This window comes from Anolis carolinensis, chromosome 4 (genome assembly GCF_035594765.1).
Source record: "Anolis carolinensis isolate JA03-04 chromosome 4, rAnoCar3.1.pri, whole genome shotgun sequence".
Taxonomy (NCBI): domain Eukaryota; kingdom Metazoa; phylum Chordata; class Lepidosauria; order Squamata; family Dactyloidae; genus Anolis; species Anolis carolinensis.
In genome coordinates, this window is record NC_085844.1 from 3,356,230 (window position 1) to 3,377,727 (window position 21,498).

Below are 21,498 nucleotides of genomic sequence, written 5' to 3' on the forward strand. Positions count from 1 at the left end.
TTTGAACCCAGTGCACAGTGTTCTAATCTCCAGAGCATCAGAAAACAAGCTTGCCCTCTTCTCCTCAATGTGACATCCTTCCAAACATCCAAACATGGCTCTCATGTTCCTTCCTCTCGGCCTTAACTTCTCCAGGCTCACCTTGGTTTCGCACTGCGCCGCAATCTCTTCAAAGGGAGCCTTCTGGAATTTCTCGATCACTTGGCGCCTTTTCTCCTTCTCCTGCTCTTCAAGGCCGGTGTTGTCTTTGGGAAAAAGAAAATTAAGAGGCAGCGTTAGAGGAAGGGATGGGACAGGAGTAAAACATCTCCTAGAGAGTCTTAAAGAAAAGCTGTGCTAGGAAGCGAGAATGGCTGCCTCCTTCCACCAGTCAAGGAAAACTCAACTCTTCTAGCAAGGTTTTAGGAATTGATTATGCTGGATTTTAATGGGATGCTATCTTGTTGATTTTGCCTTTTGCAGATTTTTAAACTGTGATGATTCTATAGATTGGTCAATTGCATTTTACGTTCTCTCTCTCACTCTAAATATTAATAATAATAATAATAATAATAACAACTTTATTTTTATACCCCGCCCCATCTCCCCGAAGGGACCCGGGGCGGCTTACTTGGGGCCTTGCCCGATACAACAATATAATAACAACAAAACAATAAAACAAATATCCCAATAATAAAAACATCAGCATCAATAAAACAGTCATTAAAATCAACATACAGCATACAATGTTAAAAACAAGAAACTAATACACAGATCTAGGCCAAAGTGCAGAATATTCCAAAATGGGGAGAGGTAGTTTCACAGCTAAAATGGACAATAAAGTGCAATGTAATAATGGCAAAGCATCAACGATGGAGCTATTGTAGAATGGGCAGATAAATATTAGACATATTCCTACACATGGTAATATTTTGTAAGCTGCCTTTGAAAAAAGGGTTGGATATAAAGGGTTGGATATAAAGGAGGCCCTTCTCTCTTTCCAAAAGTTGTTGGGAGGAGAATACAGGGAGTATTATGTACTCCTCTTCTGAGGAGGAGGAGGTAGAATAAGAGGCTGAAGATGTAGGAGTGGGGGATTTGGGGCCTAGAGCTGAGGAGGAAGAAGGGGGTGAAGAAAATATTCTGCTGGTTCCTACATTTCAGGAACGTCAAAGGGCGAAAGAAGAAAAAACGTCATGGAAATAAAGCACATGGACAAGTTAACATATCTATTAAAGAAGAACAATGTTAAAGGTCTAAAAATGACTGATTGGTCACCATTTGAGAAATATATTAAAGAGTCTTACCAAGTTTAGGAACTCGAATTAAATTACTTGCTAATTACTAAATTAAATTACTAAAAAGGAAAGAAGGATCATAAAAAAGCACTAAGAGGAACCCAAAGAAAAGAAGAACGGAAGTCAAAACAATTTTTACACACACACACACACACACACAAATTATTTTTATTCTTTTCTATTTTTTTACTCCTTTTTTCTATCTTTTCCATCTCTCTTTCCTATAAATTCATTTGTTCTCACACTATCACTGTATATTTTATCTAAAACTTTAATAAAAAAATATTTTTAAAAAAGAAGAAAAAAGGTCAGTTAGATTGGCTGCAAGGATTCAGAGCAACCAAACCTTGCCCTAGGAACACCTATGCTGGGGGCTGGGGCTATAAATCAGCAGTAAAGCAAGTGATCAATGCTGGCAGCAACAATCCTACTTTGTGCTTCGCTTTCTTTGCTTGCAGCTCTAGCATCTGCCAAGTTACTTTTTGCCAAATAACCTTGTCTCTGGTCTGAGGTAAGACTTTTTGCTTTGCTTTTGGAAATTACATTCTGTTCCCTTGCTGCTGTTTGTTACATTAATACCATTTTGCTGAAGTAAAGCTTCCTTTAGCTGCTTTGGATAAGGCTGCTTCTGCGGCAAAACAGTACAGGGAGAAGAACATCAATGTCACAGTTAAACTGTGGTCTGTTTACCTATTGCTTTCTTCAGAGCTTCAAAGGTAATTTCTTCTGTGTTGTTGACCTGGAAGAAATAGCGTGACTTTAATTGGCTTACATCACAAACACAACAGAGACATAAATCCAAGGGATGATTCAGAGATGCTTAAATATCAAATCCCCTTTAAATCAGAACTTTTTTAAAACTAATGATATTCAAAGACCAACCAAGACACCAACAATTTTAAAATATTTTTTAACTTTGAATTATGTCTTACTGGATTTTAAATGTGGATTTTTAAATACTGCGCCCGGGCTGTGGCGCAGGCGGGAGAGCAAGCCAGCTGCAATTAACTGCAATGAATCACTCTGACCAGGAGGTCATGAGTTCGAGGCCGCTCAGAGCCTATGTTGTTTGTCTTTGTTCTATGTTAAAAGGCATTGAATGTTTGCCTATATGTGTAATGTGATCCGCCCTGAATCCCCTTCGGGGTGAGAAGGGCGGAATATAAATGTTGTAAATAAATAAATAAACATGAAAACAATATACTAAATATGGCAACAGCAGCAAGGCTCTTTTATGCACAGTTGTGGGGACATGTGGAAGTCCCAAGAAGGGAAGATTGGCTAATGAAGTGTTTGAGATGGTAGAAATGGGCCGGCAGTACTTCTCTTACAATTCGCCACATGATCCAACAAAACACCCCTACCTTGTCCTCTGTACCAGGAAGGATGTCAACCTGAATTGAGACGGTGTCCACAATACTCTTCCGCCGGGAGAGCCTGTCTTCATCTGCAGAGGGACAGAATTCTTATGAAAAGAGGACTTGTCTTATTTACAAAGAGATGAAAGAAGGAAAACATCTTTTATTTCTGAGACAATCTTACAGGAGTATTGGCACTCTCAGGGAGGAAACCACACACCGCACATTCCCACTAAATCAAAAGCTAGAAAAGTTTCATTTTGAAGGCCACACATCCCAGAATCCCCAATCATCATGGCCACTGGTCATACAAGGAAGGGGATTCTGGGACTTGCAGTGAGAAATGTAGCTATTCCAAGCTTCAACAAGGCAGTACCTACATTATTTTGTATTATTGTTGTGACTGTGCAATGATAAGGCGAGAGATCAGGTTAAGAAATAATTTTGAATTTAAGCATTATCTATGTAGAAAACAGAGACACGTCTCAGGATGTGTGAAAAAGATGGCATTTTATTTACTTAGGAAGAAGCATTTTTAAAATATTTCTTAACTTTGAATTCTGTCTTAATGGATATTAAATGTGGATTTTTAAATACTGCTTATATTTAATTCTGTTTTAATGTTTGCATATGTGCACATTTTAAATTATGTGCTAATAATTTTGTAATAATAACTTTATTTTTATATCCCGCCACCATCTTCCCGAAGGGACTCAGGGCGGCTTACATGGGGACTAAGCCCAACATACAACAAAAGTCACAGGACAATTAAAAACATAATAACAAGTAATATAGCATGAACAATCTAATTAAAACAATTAAAACAGGAGAGTGTAAAACCATCGTTATAGTGTATCAAAACCAACCTCAACAACCAGGAAACCAGAAATATGGTGGGCATGATCAGATTAGAGAGGGCAGGGCAAGGACTTGTGCAAAACGCAAACTATAGGGCGGGGATAAAGTGCTGAATAAACTTTTAACAGTGAATTAAGGCTGGGCATTCAGATCGGGGACTAACCATCGTTCAAATGCACACTGGAACATCCAGGTTTTCAAGTCCCTGTGAGGGCTAATCTAATCTCCCTGGGGAGCTCCAGAGCCGGGGGACCACTACCAAGAAGGTCCTCTCCCTCGTCCCCACCAACCGTGGTTGTGTTGGTGGTGTAAGTGAGAGGAAGGCCTCCCCAGCAGAACTTAGAGCCTGTGCTGGTTCATAGGGGAAGATACGGTCGTGAAGATAGGTTGGGTCAAAACCCGCACTTTGAATTGGGACCGGAAACTTATCAGCAGCCAGTAGAGCTGCTTTAGTAGGGGTGTCGTCCGCTCCTTATAGTTAGCTCCAGTTAGCAACCTGGCTGCCAGACTTTGCACCAATTGCAGTTTCCGAGCCGTCTTTAACGGCAGTCCCACATAGAGTGCGTTGCAGTAATCCAATCTAGATGTAACCAAGGCGTGGACCACATCATGTTTTTATGTTAAGCCATTCTGAGTCTCCTTCGGGAGAGATAAAGTGGGGTATTAATAATAATAATAATAATAATAATAATAATAATAATAATAAGTGATTATTTATAAAGGATTCATTGGAACTTATGCCTCAAATGCCACCTGCCAGCAGTAATGAACTGGTGGGATCACAAACCTGCAAAAGTATTGGAAAATGAACACACAAAAATACTGTGGGACTTCCGAATCCAGACTGACAAAGTTCTGGAACACAACACACCAGACATCACAGTTGTGGAAAGAAAAAAGGTTTGGATCATTGATGTTGCCATCCCAGGTGACAGTCGCATTGATGAAAAACAACAGGAAAAACTCAGCCGCTATCAGGACCTCAAGACTGAACTTCAAAGACTCTGGCAGAAACCAGTGCAGGTGGTCCCGGTGGTAATCGGCATATTGGGTGCCGTGCCAAAAGATCTCAGCCGGCATTTGGAAACAATAGACATTGACAAAATTACGATCTGCCAGCTGCAAAAGGCCACCCGACTGGGATCTGCACGCATCATTCGAAAATACATCACACAGTCCTAGACACTTGGGAAGTGTCATCATCATCATCATCAACCAGCAAGCAATCTTAAGAATTTCTGGCTAAAAAATGCCTGGAGCCTTTCCTACATACCAGAGCCCACCTTCTCCCACCTCAGGGCAAATGGGTTTTAGGGCCGTTTCAGATGTCGTTGCAGCATCGTGTCCTCCCTTTTGGCCAAAGGCCATGTGCTCTATGTCAGGGCTGACTGCTGGATGGCATGAGTGAGTGATCATGACACATTTGCAGGTGGAAATGAGCCTCTGGCTATCCTTCAACTTCCTGTCAAGTCACTTTGGATCTACAGCCCTTATGCTTGGCATGTTCTTTCAAGAGAAGACTAACCCCACAGCAACACAGCTGAGCAAAGAACCCTAACAATATGCCACCCACAGAAGCACGTGACTGCTCACCTGTGACCTGGGGCACATAAGGCACCGAGAGCCTCTCCACGCTGTATCCGCTCCCGCCCAAGGACTCCGCAATCTTGTGAGTCAGGAAAAACAAGGTCTTGTCATCCTTGTCCAAGGTTTTGGGGAGACTGTTTAAAATAAGTATGTTGTGGGGAGAGAAAAATTTGAACAGGAAATCAAAATATTGCGAGCCAGACCATCAACCATACATGCCATTATGGAGGATGGCTGCCCACCCATCTTGCAACCCCCTCACTATTAACAATCATACAATCCCAGAGTTTGAAGAGACCCCCAAAGGCCATCCAGGTCAATGTTGCACTACAACAACATTGAGGTCACCCTTTTTCACCCAGCACCACACCAGAGTCCAATAGTGTCTAATTACAGCAGTTTAGTTAGAAAAGCATATACAAAAGGGGAAAAGGCAATTTCCAAAAAGCAGTAGAAAAGGTGCTATACATAAAATAGCAGTACTCCATATGTACACATTTCAATAGTCCATAAAGGCACTGTACATGGAATCCAGGAAAATCAAGATCATAGGCATAAATCCATAAGCATGAAAACAGTGGATATCCCAAGGCAAAACTCTTACAGGAACATAGACACACACAGGAAACAAGATTCATGAGCATGAGAGCTGATCCAGGAACTTGATTCTATGGCAACGTTGTCTGTTCTTGAGACTTTAAGAAACATCACTTAATTTAAGCTTAGGCCCTACCAAGAAGCCATGAAGTCATCTCTTTGACACCTGGGTCTGAAAGACTTATTTATTTATTTTATTTATTTACAGCATCTATATTCCGTCCTTCTCACCCCGGAGGGGACTCAGGGCGGATCACATTACACATATAGGCAAACATTCAATGCCTTTTAACATAGAACAAAGACAAGACAAACATAGGCTCCGAGCGGGCCTTGAACTCATGACCTCCTGGTCAGAGTGATTCATTACAGTGATTCATCGCAGCTGCTCTCCAGCCTGCGCCACAGCCCGAGCCGACTTCCCACAGAATTTCTTCTCACCGAGTCTTTCTAACCATCTAATTAATCTATCCTTGACTCCCTCTGTGCAGGAGCCCAATCTGATATCGTGGGTATCTGATATCTGTTGAAGGCCGATTCCCATGAGAAACGGAATCCCAAACATCCTCTGTAACTGTCGGCCCTTCTCTCTGATCTAAGGCCTGCAATTCAGCTGGTGTTTCAGCCTGATCACACACAGAATCAGTGAAAAAACCACCATTCCCCTCATCCTCTGAGGATTTCTCAGCATCCTGCTGCTGAGCCCCAGCACTCAACTCATTCTGCCATGCAAGAAGACTTGATCCAAGCCCTCCCGACAGACTGCCATCCAGATGCTGTTTGAAAATCCTGAAAAGACACCACCACACTCCCAGGCAGAAGCATATTCCACGGCTAAACAGCAATTCCCACCAGGAAGTTCTTCCTAAAGTTTGGGTGGAATGTCTTTTTCTGCCATTTGAATCCATGGTGTTCGTCTCTGGAGCTGCCCTATCCTCTGGAGCTGACCTCCTTTCCCATATTTAAACATGACTCTCATGTTCTTTGAGCCTTCTTTTCTCCAAGATAAACATTCCCAGCTCCCTCGGCTGTTCTTCAGAGGGATTCATGGCTTCCATAGATGTCACCCTTTTCTAGACACCTTCCATCTTGTCAAGAGAAGGGTCACCAACCAGTTAAGGATCCTGCTTGTTCCCGAAAACAGTCCTCAACAAACCTCCCTCAAGGACCCGTCTTAAAACCCAGGGTTTGAGGAAGGCAACAGGAAACCACTTCAGAACTGTGTTGTTTAAGGCTTTCATAGCCAGAATCACAGGGTTGTTGTGTGTTTTCCGGGCTGTCTGGCCATGTTCTAGAAGTATTCTCTCCTGACGTTTCGCCCACATCTGCTTTTCCTGCTTCTTAGCAGGGGGTTGGACTGGATGGCCCATGTGGTCTCTTCCAACTCTACTATTCTATGATTCTATGATTCTATCTATGGCAGGCTTCCTCAGAGGTTGTGAGGTATCTGACAACCTCTGAGGATGCCTGCCATAGATGTGGGCGAAACGTCAGGAGAGAATACTTCTGGAACATGGCCATACAGCCCGGAAAACATACAACTACCCCACTTCAGAACTAATCTTTCAAACAAAGCCCCACGCAAGGGTTGTAAATAAGTTGAGAGGTGAGGTGAAGATACAGAACAAAATTCCTTCGAATGTAGCAATGAAGAAGAAATATTTCTGTCAAAATTGTTTTTAGATATTTAAACATTATTTATAAACATTACAAGACAGGCTTTACCTGTATTTGTCTCGGAATACGGTTTCTGGCAAAAAGTATGGGGCTTCTATCGTTCTAGTTTCAATAACCTGGAAAAGAGAAAGAAAAGTATTGTTTCTGACTTGTAGGTTACTTTCATGTCTATTCCTATTCGCACCCAAGCCCTTTAAGGGGCATGGTCTCCAGGCCTTGGATTATTTTAGTTACCCTCCTCTGGACATGTCCCTCCTTTCCTTTCCTTTCCTTTCCTTTCCTTTCCTTTCCTTTCCTTTCCTTTCCTTTCCTTTCCTTTCCTTTCCTTTCCTTTCCTTTCCTTTCCTTATACCTTTCCTCTTTTCTTTTCTTTCCTTTCCTTTCCCTCACTTTCCTCATACCGTTCTTTCCTTTCCTTTCTCCTTTTCCCTTCCCTCCTTTACCTTTTCCTTCCTTTCCCTTTCTCCTTTTTCCTTTTCTTCCTTCCTTCCTTTTCCCTCCCTCCCTCCCTTCCTTTCTCTCTTCCTTCCTTTTCCTTCTCTTCCTTTCCTTCTCTTCCTTTCCTTTCTCCTTTTCTTCCTTCCTTTCCTTTCCCTCTCTTACTTCATTCTTTCCTTCCTTTTCCTTCCCTTCCGTTTCCTTCCCTTCCCTTCCTCCTTTTCCCTTTCCTCCTTCCCTTCCTTCCTTCCCCTCATACCTCACAATGTCTCCATGGCAAGACTCTGGCACCAGAGAGTAGGCTCCCTTTATGGCTCCTTCCTCACTTGCCCTTTACGCATGTTTCCCTCCCAATGACATCACAGAGAGCCACTTCACCTAGCAATACCCAATCGAGTGACATCACAAACAGCCACTTCACCTAGCAACAGCCTTTGTGGTACAGGCAGACAGATTTTGACCGAGATAGATGGATAAATAAGACAGACAGACAGACAGATTTCAATCCTGCCTTTCTCTGGCTATGGGGACTCAGGGTGGCCTTGACTGGGCAGCACAGGCCCCCACCTTGCTGATGTGCTGGCAGAAGGCAGGGACGGCGATCATCTGGCTCAGGAAGTTCAGGTAGGCAGCAACCAGGGCCATGATGCTACAGCGGCTGAACATGGGCAAGTTGTCCTCATTAAGAATGGCAGTGTCCTTGGAAGGAGAGAAGTCAGGCAGAAGGAGAGAGAATGATGGACAACAGCATTAACACACTTTCCTCACAACGCTTCCAACCGGAAGCGTTTACATGCATCACATATGTTCAATGGCAAAAACAGACACCCTGAGTGGTTCACTTTTCCCCTTGATCCTGTCCCTCTCAACGTACCTGCAACGCAATGGCTACCCGGATGAGGTCTATGACCACTTCTTCATTCGCCAGTTCAATTGTGATCAGCGCCAGGGACGTATAGAGCAGCTCAAAATTCTTGTGCACGTTGTCCTCTTCTTTGCAGCCCAGGTAGATGTGGCGATACAGTTGCTGGCCGTGCTAAATAGACAAGAAAAAGTCAGGCAGTGCAGGAGCAGAGGGCGGTTTTAAGCTCTAGTGTGACAAGGTCTTATATGGACCAATGATTTAACTATGCATAAATCTTCCACTTAATGCATACATTGAGAATTGAGGGTGTAATTTCAGGTTAGGTTTTAAGAAATGATGCAGACAAGAAAAGCTGAAGTCAAAGCAAGCCCATTCCTGGGATTACCTTCTTCATGAAGCTGACATCTTGCCGAGAAATCTTGTCTCGTTTGATCTTCAGATCAGATACATCGGGAATTATCCTAGAAACGGAATATAGGAAAGATGCTTAATACAGTAGCCTCTACAATAATCAAGCTTGGCTGAGCAAAGCTTGGTTGTAAGATATATAAGCGTATTTCAAATTCTTCTGTTTGCGATTAAGTATTTGTCAGAAATGGAATGAACGGGATGTGGAAATGAAGGGATCAAGCACAGCCTTTGACACTGATTTATTATACTGTGAGCTTTCATGAATATGAATCCACTTCTTCAGATCACTCATTTGTCAATTGTGCATCAGTGCACACAAGCTGGGCCTTAGAAGCATATTTTTATGGAGGAGACTGATTGAAATGGTATAAACAAACACTTAGGGCTATACAATGCACTTTAATTGGCTCCAGAACTTTAAATTGGGTCTAGAAGCAGAGAAGTGACCAGTGTGTACGCAGAACAATAGAGTTGACATATATATTGGTGGACAATATGCTTCAACCAGTATCCTCATGGCCACATTAATAATAATAATAATAATAATAATAATAATAATAATAATAATAATAATAATATAGTCTTTATTTTTAACCCGCCCTCTCTCCCCAAAGGGAGAGCCCATGTTGCAAATTAGTTTCATCCCCAAATGTATTGTGTTTCATTTAGGCACTGATAATACTCAAGACCATCAATAGAAGACGCTTTAACTATACACCACAAAAAGGAAAATCAGCCCCTCAGGCAAGTCTTGCATATGCTGATTTATTACACTATGTAACAAGATTCTATCATAAAAACATGGAAGAGGTTTATTAAACTGCAAAAATTTTGTGCAGGAGGGACATCCTGCAGCACACGTTGTTCTAGTTTTTCAATGACCATCTATCTCATTGAGCCTCAGCCAATTCAACCTAGTTTGTAACAGTCACAAAAACTACGTTTCTGGAGTAGAACAACTACTTTCAAAGTAAGAACCGCACAATGCAAACAAGAAATAACACTTTCAAATGGAATAGATTTTTTAAAAAATAATAATGATGTTACATGGTATTATCAGCAAATCTTTGCTTTTTACACCTATTTTATCTACCTATATACTTGGGGTCCTGTAAAAAAATTCTCAGGCAGAAAGTGGTTGCAAGTGGAAAAGTGTAAGAAGAGCACATCATATTTCATGTAGAGTCCGATCATTTTAACACCTTAAATTTGAGATAATGTACCTTTAAAAAGAAATTGTCATTTTGTTTTACTATCTCAGCTTAATATAGGCTAAAGATGTCCAATGCGAAGCGTTATGTATAGCTACCTTCACCTACAGAGCATCCTACCTGATGCCTCGGAGTTTTGCCCTGTTGTCATGGCGATCAATGAGATTGTGCAATATTTCCAGGACGAGTTGCCGGAGCTCACAGTCCTCCGTGAGAGATGAGGACAGCAAAGGGTCCAGAAACGGGGCCGAGAGGACCGTGGCCATGCTTTTGGCGTTGTAGCCGGACGTGACCTGTAAGTAAAGGTGCGCAACGGATCCTGAGACCAAAGCATTTGGATGTCATGTTGCTCCCCAACATCCAACTATCTTCCAGATGTATTCACAGTCCAACGATTCCAGTTTAAAGGACAGGCTGCTATTGTTGTTAAATGTTGTTAAAAGTCGACTTCATTATGCTGACATTATGAATGAGACAGCTCCAAGTCATGCTCAGGTGCCCTGCTCAGATCACGAAACCTCAGAGCAGTTTTCTGGGCTGAATCTCTCCATCGGAAATGTGAGCTCCCTCTCTTTTCCTCATACCTTCCATTTTACTAAGCACGACAGTCTTTTCTAGTGAGTCTTGTCACTTCATTTTATTTATTTATTTATTTCCAATATTTATATCCCGCCTTTCTCACCCAAAGGGACTCAGGGCGGCTTACAACACTGGCACAATTAGATGCCTATACAAAATCAGTCAACAATACATAAAATCAGTTAAAACTATTAAATACAGTATACAATTACAATATATCAATCAAAAATACGTATGCTCAGATCCAAAAACCTTGTGCTTTATCCATAAGAGAATGATATATGGACTTGTCCTATATCTCAGACCATATGTTACTTGTGTGTAAAGAAAGAAGCCTTACGGTTATAATCTCTGAATGACACAAGACCCAGACTGTTATATGGATAATGTAGGAGGATATTGGACGAACGGATTTTAAACATATGTTTTATGTTTTATATTTTATACAGTATTTAACTGGTTGTAATACATTTTATATGTTGTTGTTTTAATGATGTGTCGGCATCGAATTGTTGCCAATTGTACGCCGCCGTGAGTCCCTTTGGGTGAGAAGGGCGGGATAGAAATATTGGAAATGAAATAAGTCAGTCTATGTCATCTTTATCGTTTATTCATTAAAAGCCTGGGCACATACCCATGTTTTTAGGGCTCTTCTAAAGCCCAAAAGAGTTGGAACTTGTCTAATACTTTCAAAGTTAAATACATAGTCATAAGGGAAGCCATTTTGGTTTTCCACATTAAAAAAGTAAGTTGCAATGGCTACTTACACATTTAAGCATATTCCAGTCAAATACACAGTCATAAGAGAAGCCTTGTCTGTGGAAGAGGTTTCTGAATACAGTAGAGTCTCACTTATCCAACATAAACGGGCCAGCAGAATGTTGGATAAGCGAATATGTTGGATAATAAGGAGGCATTAAGGAAAAGCCTATTAAACATCAAATTAGGTTATGATTTTACAAATGAAGCACCAAAACATCATGTTAGACAACAAATTTGGCAGAAAAAGTAGTTCAATACGCAGTAATGCTATGTAGTAATTACTGTATTTATGAATTTAGCACCAAAATATCACAATATATTGAAAGCATTGAGTACAAAAATGTGTTGGATAATCCAGAACGTTGGATAAGCGAGTGTTGGATAAGTGAGACTCTACTGTAATTGGCTTAGATATGAATAATCCGGTTTCATGATATGGCCAAAGTATGACAGACTCAGTTTAGCTCTCTTCTGGGGAGAGTTCAGGCCTGACTTGATCTCGGTCATATTTATTTGGCTTTTCAGCCATTCACTGAATCATCAGAACTCTCCTCCAGAGGGGCTGGACTGCAACGCCTACCATTCCTGGCCCAGGGATTACATGAGGCCTGCTGGTACGTTCGGCCCCACTGAAAATGCACACTTTGTCCCACTAAACCCTCCCATGGAATCGAACTTACCATTAGCAAAGACCGCAGCAACATGATCTGAATCCTCCTGGTCCCCTGTTCCCTGCAGAGAGAGAAAAGCAAGGGAAATTGAGCCATTTTCTCTGCTTCTGACGTCTATAAGTTCAGCTCACTATAATGCTGCATATATTTGCTCAGGGGCTGCTAGCCCTTCACCCTTAGCAAGTTATAATATATGGCCAAGTTGCTCCTATCCCTCAAGTCGCCTGACCACACACGACCAGCAAATACTGTATATACTCGAGTAGAAGCTGACCCAAATATAAGCCAAGGCACCTAATTTTACTACAAAAAAACTGGGAAAACATTGACTCCAGTATAAGCTGAGGGCGGTAAATTTCAGAAATAAAAACAGATACCAATAAAATTACATTAATTGAAGCATCAGTAGGTTAAATGTTTTTGAATTTTTACATAAAGCTCTAATTTAAGATAAGATTGTCCAACTCTGATTAAATCATTATTCTCATCTTCTTCAATGTAAATGTGCTTATGTATCCTTTTAATAAAAATAGAGTAAAATAATACATGTAATAATAATAATAAATAAATAATACAGGAAAATAATACATGTAGTAATAGAGTAAAATAATATAATAATAATAAGATCAAAATGAAATAATAAATGTATTATTATTATTATTAATAATAATAATAATAATAATAATAGAGTAAAATAAATGTAATAGTAGCATCAATAATAGAGAAAAATAATAAATGTAATATAGTAGAGTCTCACTTATCCAAGCTAAACGGGCCGGCAGAAGCTTGGATAAGTGAATATCTTGGATAATTAAGGAAAAATCTATTAAACATCAAATTAAGTTATGATTTTACAAATTAAGCACCAAAACATCATGTTATACAACAAATTTCACAGAAAAAGTAGTTCAATATGCAGTAATGTTATGTTGTAATTACTGTAATTACGAATTTAGCACCAAAATACCACAATATATTGAAAACATTGACTACAAAAATGGCTTGGATAATCCAGAAGCTTGGATAAGCGAGGCTTGGATAGGTGAGACTCTACTGTAATATCAATAATAATAGAGAAAAATAATAAATGTACCATATATTCTCGAGTATAAGCTGACCCAAATATAAGCCAACCAGGACCCTCACCCGAGTATAAGCCGAGGGGGGCTTTTTCAGTCTTAAAAAAGGGTTGAAAAACTAGGCTTATACTCGAGTATATACAGTAACTTTGTGTCTGTCTGCAAGACACCATTATATATATAAAAGTCAAAATATTTTTGTTTGTGGTTTGTTTCACCACTAATAGTTTACTAAAGGCTTTTTGCTAACTAATAGCAAGGATCTGAACCATTTTATTACAGCTGTAAAGCAGCTGTTGTGTCTTAGTCAGGTGTGATATCTGCTTACTGTATAAAACAAAGCACTGAGTTTGTAGTTGTTCAGCAAGAATGCTAATAATCATTACTACCAACAGAAAATTTGAAGAACAACAGAACTGCAAACAAGGCTAAATAAATGAAAGCCAAAAGGAAAGGGGGGGGGGGAGGAGGAAGAGATACAAACCCCAGCTGACTGGTGTCCAGAGTCTGTGACACCGTCCCAAAGACAGGCACTTTCCCCATAATGAACATCATAATCTCGGAGCGCTGGTAATCTGGGAGGTTGCTTCCAAAGAAACCTAAAGAATGGGAAGGAAAGAACAATCTGGGGACAAAATTATGGGAATTTGAAGTCACTGAATCCATCTCATTTAGTTTTGCAGGACCCTTCATCTGTAATAATGCTTGCTTTGTGTCATCTGAGCCAATCGTCCAGCTGAGGCAATTTTTCCCAACTACCAAAACTACCCTATTTACTTGAGTCTAATGCTCACTTTTTTGGGCTAAATGACCTCACTAAAATTAGGGTGTGCATTAGATTTGTGTCATATAGTAATTTCAACGTTGAGCCAAAGCAAAAGGGCTTCAAGAGCACCTGGAGCTTCAATTTGAAGGACACCATCTCTAATTTAATGGCCATGGCTCAATGCTATGGGATCCTGGGATTTGCAGTTTGGTGAGGCATCAGATTTTTTGGTGGAGAAGGCATTTAACCAAGGCAATTAAAGCTGATTCATTCCCCAGCATAGATGCAGCCCCAAGGTTTTATTTTCCATTGCTGGAAACTAAATTACAAAGTGTGCACTTTTTGCTGCTGCGCATTACATTCAGCAGCAAATATTTTTTGTTTCAGGATTTTGAAAACTGAGATGCGCATTAGATTCAATATGGTATTGTTTATGACGATGGAAACTAGAACGGGAACTGAGACCTCACCTTCTGTCATTGCTCATTCTACAATGCACTGGGTTTGGCACTTCATTATGAGCAGTATTAATTTGAATTTTTCTATTACATCTGTATTGGTGAAATGTGTCTTGACGTAAGTTAGCAAAGCTAGGAGAGCTATAAATAAGTCAGGAGATCCTAACTTATTAAGGTGGTCTGTGAAATGACATCACACCAAAGTTCCACAATTCGGATGGCACAAGCACAGCTCTGATTCAAGCGTCAAAATTATGTGAAAAAACAAACACAACTGCAAAAGGCAAGCACTGGACTCCTTCCTTATCCAGATTACTGGCTTCACATAACAGTTTGGTGGCTTATGCTTGGAGTGAGACACACTATGTCTGCATCTACACTCTAGAATTAATGCAGATTGACACCACTTTAACTGCCATGGCTCAATGCTATGGCACCCTGGAAGTTGTAGTGGAAAAAAGACAGAATGGCCAACTTTAGAAGTCTGGATAATGATGATGTGGGAGTGAACAGAAATAAACAAACTAAGAATTATGTTATGGGATAAATCACTGGACACATTCTTAGAAGAAAATTAATATATCAATAAATATCAGAGGGATGGGCTTGGTGTATAGGCTTGGAGGTATAAACTGCTGGGATATTCATTAATGTTAAAACAAGCAGAAGTAAACAATTTGTTGGACATGGAAGAAAAAAATGTTAAACTATAGATCAGGCATGGGCAAACTTCAGCCCTCCTCCAGGTGTTTTGGACTTCAACTCCCACCATTCCTAACAGCCTACCGGCTGTTAGGAATGGTGGGAGTTGAAGTCCAAAACACCTGGAGGAGGGCTGAAGTTTGCCCATGCCGGCTGTAGAGGAACCGACAAAAGGAAGGCAGGAAATTAATGTATCTATGTATATTTGTAGTTTAAGGGGCTCACCAATGGTTTGGATGATGGCATTTTGCACAATCTTCTCGTCGTTCTCCTTGGAGTGAGCGGAAAGGTCAACGGTGCTGCCTTCGGAGCCCCGGCGGCTGCCCAACTCGAAGTCCACGCTGAGGCTCAGGTGCTTCAACAGCGTGTTGAACACCTCCAGGACCGTGGGACCTGCATTAAAGGGGACAAAGATCGCAATCTGGATTGAGGTTTTCTTCTGGGACAAAGCACCTTTAGGGCACTGTAAGTCCCAAGCACACTGGTGCCGAGCTAAATCCTGCCTGCAAATGTCTAAAAGCTTCTCCACTTTCTCTGTGGGGTTTCAGGCAGAACAACAAGCCACAAGGTAGGTCACAAGAGACAGGAAAGGCAACTGACTCTATAAACCAGGCCTGGGCAAACTTCGGCCATCCAAGTGTTTTGGACTTCAACTTCCACAATTCCTAACAGCCTACTGGCTGTTAGGAATTGTGGAAACTGAAGTCCAAAACACCTGGAGGGCCAAAATTTGCCCAGGCCTGATCTATAGTGAAGTGAGCTGTAGCTGGAACCTTCTGTAGGTGAAGCTTATATTCACCTATATATGGGGCCGGGCTTCGCACTGTGGGCTAAACCCCTTTGCTGCAGAAAATACTGCCAATCAAAAGTTCACTAGTTCGAGCCCAGGTTGAGGTGAGCACCTACCATCAGCCCCAGCTCACCTGCCCACCTAGCAGATCGAAAGCAGAAATGTGAGTAGATAAATAGGTACTGCTTTTAACGGGGAGGTAATAAAAGGTACCCTTAAGGACATTGATTAGGAGGATCGGGAGGATGTCTAAGGATGGCAAAGCTCCTCAGCATGGGAAATGGAGCGACAACCCGCCCCCCAAGCCGGAGTCGAGCACAGACTTCAAGATGTTGGAAATAAGATGGGAAATCCCTTTACCTCTCTTTGTGTATTGTCTGTCCTTGTTAATCATATAACGGCATGGAATGTTTGCCCTATGTGTGTTCTATAAGCTACTCTGAGTCCCCTTCGGGGTGAGAAGGGCGGGGTATAAATATTGTAAATGAATAAATAATAAATATTATATTAGCATATATATCCAGTGTTGCCTGTGTATGCATTTCCTTTGTGGCTTTCTTTCTTTCCTTTGTTCCCCTCCTGCACCTTTATCCCTTCTTTCTTCCCCTCCTTTCCATTTTCTTTCTTTGCTCTCCTCTCCTCATAGTTTTCCCACATTCTCTTCCTTCTTTCCCTCTTTTTGCTTTTTCTCCCTTTCCCCTTCCTTCCTTCCTTCCTTCCTTCCTTCCTTCCTTCCTTCCTTCCTTCCTTCCTTCCTTCCTTCCTCTTTCCTGCCTTCCTTCTTTCCCCTCATACATGTGTCATATAGCAGCATCCAAACAACTTTGTTCTCTTTCTTTCCCAAAGCCACTTTTCTTTCCTTCAACTCTGGGCTCAAAAGGGTTGGCTTTATTATTTATTTACTTCATTTATATGCCGCTCTTTTCACTCCACGGGAGACTCAGAGCGGTGTACATCATACATCTAGGAAAAATTCAATGCCTCAATTATACCATTAAAAACATAACATAAAAATCATTAAACCAGTAGACATAAAATACAATTTAAAACCATTACACCTATGAAACATGATAATAATATAATAATAATAAATTTATTCTTATATCCCGTCCCATCTCCCCGAAGGGACTCGGGGCGGCTCACAGTAATAATAAAAACAGTGACAAATTACACATTGTAAAATCAAACATGGAAAGCAGTCATACAATCAATACATACATCACATGTTAAAAACAAGGAGCTAAACAATTCTAAACAATTCTAGCTAAACTTAGCTAAAGCTTAACTTTAGCTAATTCTAGCTAAAGCTAAACAATGATAGATCCAATACACAAATAAGGCATTGCACAAGTCCTTAATCATAATTCAGCTGCAGCATTTCTAACCGTATCATGACAAGATGTTAGAATATGGTTTCATCATTCAACAAACACCTGTTTGAACAGCAGTTTTCACTTATTTTAGGTTTGACAATGAAGGGTCTGTATGCCAAGGTTTGTCTAGATCCATCAAGCCACAGAGGAGCCTTTGTGGGACAAACCAACCAACCTACATACATATTTTGACCAACATAGATAGTTAGATAATAGATAGATGGATGATAGATTTTCACTCAATGTAGCAGTTTGAATATTGGACTAGGACACATGGTTAACATCTCCACTTGACCGTGGAAACCTACTGGGTGCCGATAGGGAGGCCACACTTTCTCAGTCTCAGAGGAAGGCAAAGGCAAACCCCTTCTTAACAAACATGCCAAGAAAACCCCACAAAATCTTTGCCTTAGGGTCACACTAAGTCATAAATGACTTGAAGGCACACCACAACAGCAATAACCAGACATTTGAATGATGGGTCACAGGGAGTGAGATAATTCAACTGCCAGAAGAATATCCCCACTAGATTTGGCCAGGACTGGAAATGGCCATTTTAAAATAGGTACAAATTATGCCATAAAGTTGGTGCAATGTATTGCAAACACTTCTTTACAAAAAACAAGTTGAACTGCCTTCTGTCTCTGATTACATAAAATGATGCTGCCATGCCATTTGATTGTAATAGGCCCTCAGATCTAACTGTAAATTCTATATACCTACATTTCCATTCAATTAGCACTCAAGGCAACTAACAATAAACCAAATTAAAAATCAAACAGAAAGACCAGTCAAAGAAAAACACATCAACAAGGGAGGTTGGAATTAGTCCCTTCTTCAGCAACACATGAATGACGTAAAACTGTTTTTCCCTCCTGGAAGAAGGAAAACTGAGTCTGGCCTCCCTTGGCCATGAATTCCAGTGTCTTTGTACTTTATTTTGATCTCCTGTGTGTTTTGTTTGATAACCGTTAAACGTTCTGCCAAGAAACTCCCAAGAACCTTTTGAATACTCCATACAAAGATTGCACAATATACATGTCTGGCTTAATATTATTCCTGTGCTCTCTTATGCTTGTGGCCTGGCATCTTTCCTATTTAATAAGGTCTGAGCCTTGCTTCTCAACCAAATCTTGAGTTGCTGAACAAATCTAAACTGTGGTTTGTGCTCCAGCGGTTCTCAACCTGTGGGTCCCCAGATGTTTTGGCCTTCAACTCCCACAATTCCTAACAGCTGGTAAACTACCTGGGATCTCTGGGAGTTGTAGGCCAAAACACCTGGGGACCCACAGATTGAGAACAACTGTGCTAAACCATTTAAAACTCAGATGATTGTTTCACCCTCTTAAGTTTAGAGCTGTTTGCATAATTTCATCGTCCTTCTGCTCTGAACTCGCACAATTGTTCCTGGAGCAGAGTAAATGGCATAATTGTTATTTGGCATTACAGTAGAGTCTCACTTATCCGAGCTAAACTGGCCGGTAGAACCTTGGATAAGCGAATATCTTGGATAATAAGGAGGGATTAAGGAAAAGCCTATTAAACATCAAATTAGGTTATGATTTTACAAATTAAGCACCAAAACATCATGTTATATAACAAATTGGACAGAAAAAGTAGTTCAATACGCAGTAATGTTATGTTGTAATTACTGTATGTACGAATTTAGCACCAAAATATCACGATATATTGAAAACATTGACTACAAAAATGCCTTGGATTATCCAGAACCTTGGATAAGCGAGTCTTGGATAAGTGAGACTCTACTGTATTGTAAAATCACAGCAAACACCAAAACATGAATTTCTAATTGTAGTGCACCAGATAATTGCAAAGCAGGGCCTGGCAGTTCAGATACTGCACAGATATATATTCTTTCCTTTCCTTACTTAGTTTCTCCAGATACCTCACAACCTCTGAGGATGCCTGCCATAGATGTGGGCGAAACGTCAGGAGAGAATACTTCTGGAACATGGGCACACAGCCCGAAAGACATACAACAACCCTAGTTCAGATACTACCGTACTCCCAGTCTGATGATGCTGGACTACAACACCCAGAATCTCCTGACAATGTTGATGGCAAATGAAATCCAATTGCTCAGAGCCATTGCGATCTGGTGCAAGACATAGGAACTGAGTCCCAGTTTCTATTAGAAGATGGGGGGTGGAAGAAGACTCCCATAGTTAGGCAGCACTTAAGTGGGATTAGTGGCTACCTTTTTCAATATTAACAATTCAACTGTATTGCTGCCGAAAAGCAGAAGCACAAAGGAACACAAATAATAATAATAACAACAACAACAACAACAACATTGGGTGCCGTGCCAAAAGATCTCAGCCGGCATTCGGAAACAACAGACACTGACAAAATCACGATCTGCCAACTGCAAAAGGCCACCCGACTGGGATCTGCGCGCATCATCCGAAAATACATCACACAGTCCTAGACACTTGGGAAGTATTTGACTTGTGATTTTGTGATACAAAATCCAGCATATCTATCTTGTTTGCTGTGTCATAATAAAATAATACTTTATTTTTCTATCCTGCCACCATCTCCCCAAAGGGACTTGGGGCGGCTAGCATGGGGCCAAGCCCAGAATAAAACAAATATAGCAGTTAAAACCAATGTAAGTAGGCATAAACAGTATAAACATGACATTCAGATAAAGCAAACATATTAAAAAACACAAAGTGCAAAACCATCATAAAACAGATAAGGAAGGTAATAAACTTCACCATCAATGGATAAAATGGGGTAGTCAGGTCAAAAGTGCTGATTTCAAGACCATTAATAAAGTGCCTGGACTAGTGTCAAAACATTTCCTGCGATAATTTGGGTTAGGAAAGATAGGAGGAAAATAAAGTGCGAAGAAACAGTATGACACTGAGAGGGGTCTAACATGTCGTTGATTATTCGAAAGCAAATTTGAAATACCATGTTTTTAATAAACAAACTACAAATGAAATCACAGGCAACAGCAAATATTTTCTGAAGAAAATCATTCTGTTAAAGGAGCCAAGGGTTTCCTGTTCTCGCTCCAAATTCCGAATTCAAAATCTAGAGCAAAAAATGACATTTGTTTCAAGAATACAAGGGCAAAGTCAATATATTCTATCACACTGGCCAGCTAGTGAGGACTAGTCAAACATTTAAAAAATGAACACAAGACACAAAGAGTATTATCAAATACAGAAAACAACTACAGCTATCACTGAAGAATCACCTGCTTTTAGGTGATCCTCAACTGTTTACCTATGGAGCGAGGAATACGGATGCCCTTACCATCTGAGTAGCTAATGCCTCTGCCTTTCTTCTTGAAGGTTAAACACAAAGCACCATCACGACAAAGTCCTTCCCAAGGCTCCATTTACGGAGCCAAAATTAATCCAATTTTTTCTCTCGGCACAGCGCTTTCTTTCCGCTTGCTTGAGGACCCGGCCGTCCTCGCTGCTGCCTCGTCTTTGGCTTTGAGCATCCGACTCCTTCCTGCCGAATCTACCCTCAAGACTACAGATCCTGCCTGCCTTCCATGAAAGCAATTAGTCCGTCTGCACTATCATTATTTCCTTGAGAATTCCTGCCCTCAGAGGACAGATGGCAACTGAGTCACGCGTCTGTTTACTAGGAAGGACGGCTTCCTGTCACAACCCAATGACAAGGATAAATGAGCCGCAACCACATCAGAACACCAAAGCTGCCTAAAGGAGAAACTGTCAAGATGATTTAGCACGGCTACAAGATATTATCGTCATTATTATAAAAGCAAATGGGTAAATTCTCTGGTGAGATGTAAAGGTTGAATCAGGTATCCTATCCACCAGCATTAAAACTAATATTTAGAACATTATTATTATTATTATTATTATTATTATTATTATTTACAGTATTTATATTCTGTCCTTCTCACCCCGAAGGGGACTCAGGGCGGATTACAATGAACACATATATGGCAAACATTCAATGCCAACAGACAAACAACATACAGTAGAGACAGACACAGAGGCATTTAACATTTTTCCAGCTTCACGATTCC

The 21,498-nt window shown here is 40.7% G+C and overlaps 1 protein-coding gene across 3 annotated transcripts in view; it reads right to left on the minus strand.

Annotated features, from left to right (window-relative positions):
• LOC100565407 (protein EFR3 homolog A) overlaps nucleotides 1-21,498 on the minus strand; it is a 72,744-nt gene that overhangs the window by 12,329 nt on the left and 38,917 nt on the right. For all 3 annotated transcript variants that reach the window (XM_062979910.1, XM_062979908.1, XM_062979909.1), the window contains 12 exons: nucleotides 15,522-15,689; nucleotides 13,855-13,969; nucleotides 12,301-12,352; nucleotides 10,400-10,572; nucleotides 9,043-9,118; nucleotides 8,667-8,828; nucleotides 8,360-8,491; nucleotides 7,403-7,470; nucleotides 5,087-5,214; nucleotides 2,642-2,724; nucleotides 1,968-2,016; nucleotides 142-245 (listed from right to left, as the gene is read on the minus strand). In XM_062979910.1, the coding sequence (XP_062835980.1) occupies nucleotides 142-245; nucleotides 1,968-2,016; nucleotides 2,642-2,724; nucleotides 5,087-5,214; nucleotides 7,403-7,470; nucleotides 8,360-8,491; nucleotides 8,667-8,828; nucleotides 9,043-9,118; nucleotides 10,400-10,572; nucleotides 12,301-12,352; nucleotides 13,855-13,969; nucleotides 15,522-15,689 (1,310 nt within the window). The remainder of the gene's footprint in view (nucleotides 1-141; nucleotides 246-1,967; nucleotides 2,017-2,641; nucleotides 2,725-5,086; nucleotides 5,215-7,402; nucleotides 7,471-8,359; nucleotides 8,492-8,666; nucleotides 8,829-9,042; nucleotides 9,119-10,399; nucleotides 10,573-12,300; nucleotides 12,353-13,854; nucleotides 13,970-15,521; nucleotides 15,690-21,498) is intronic.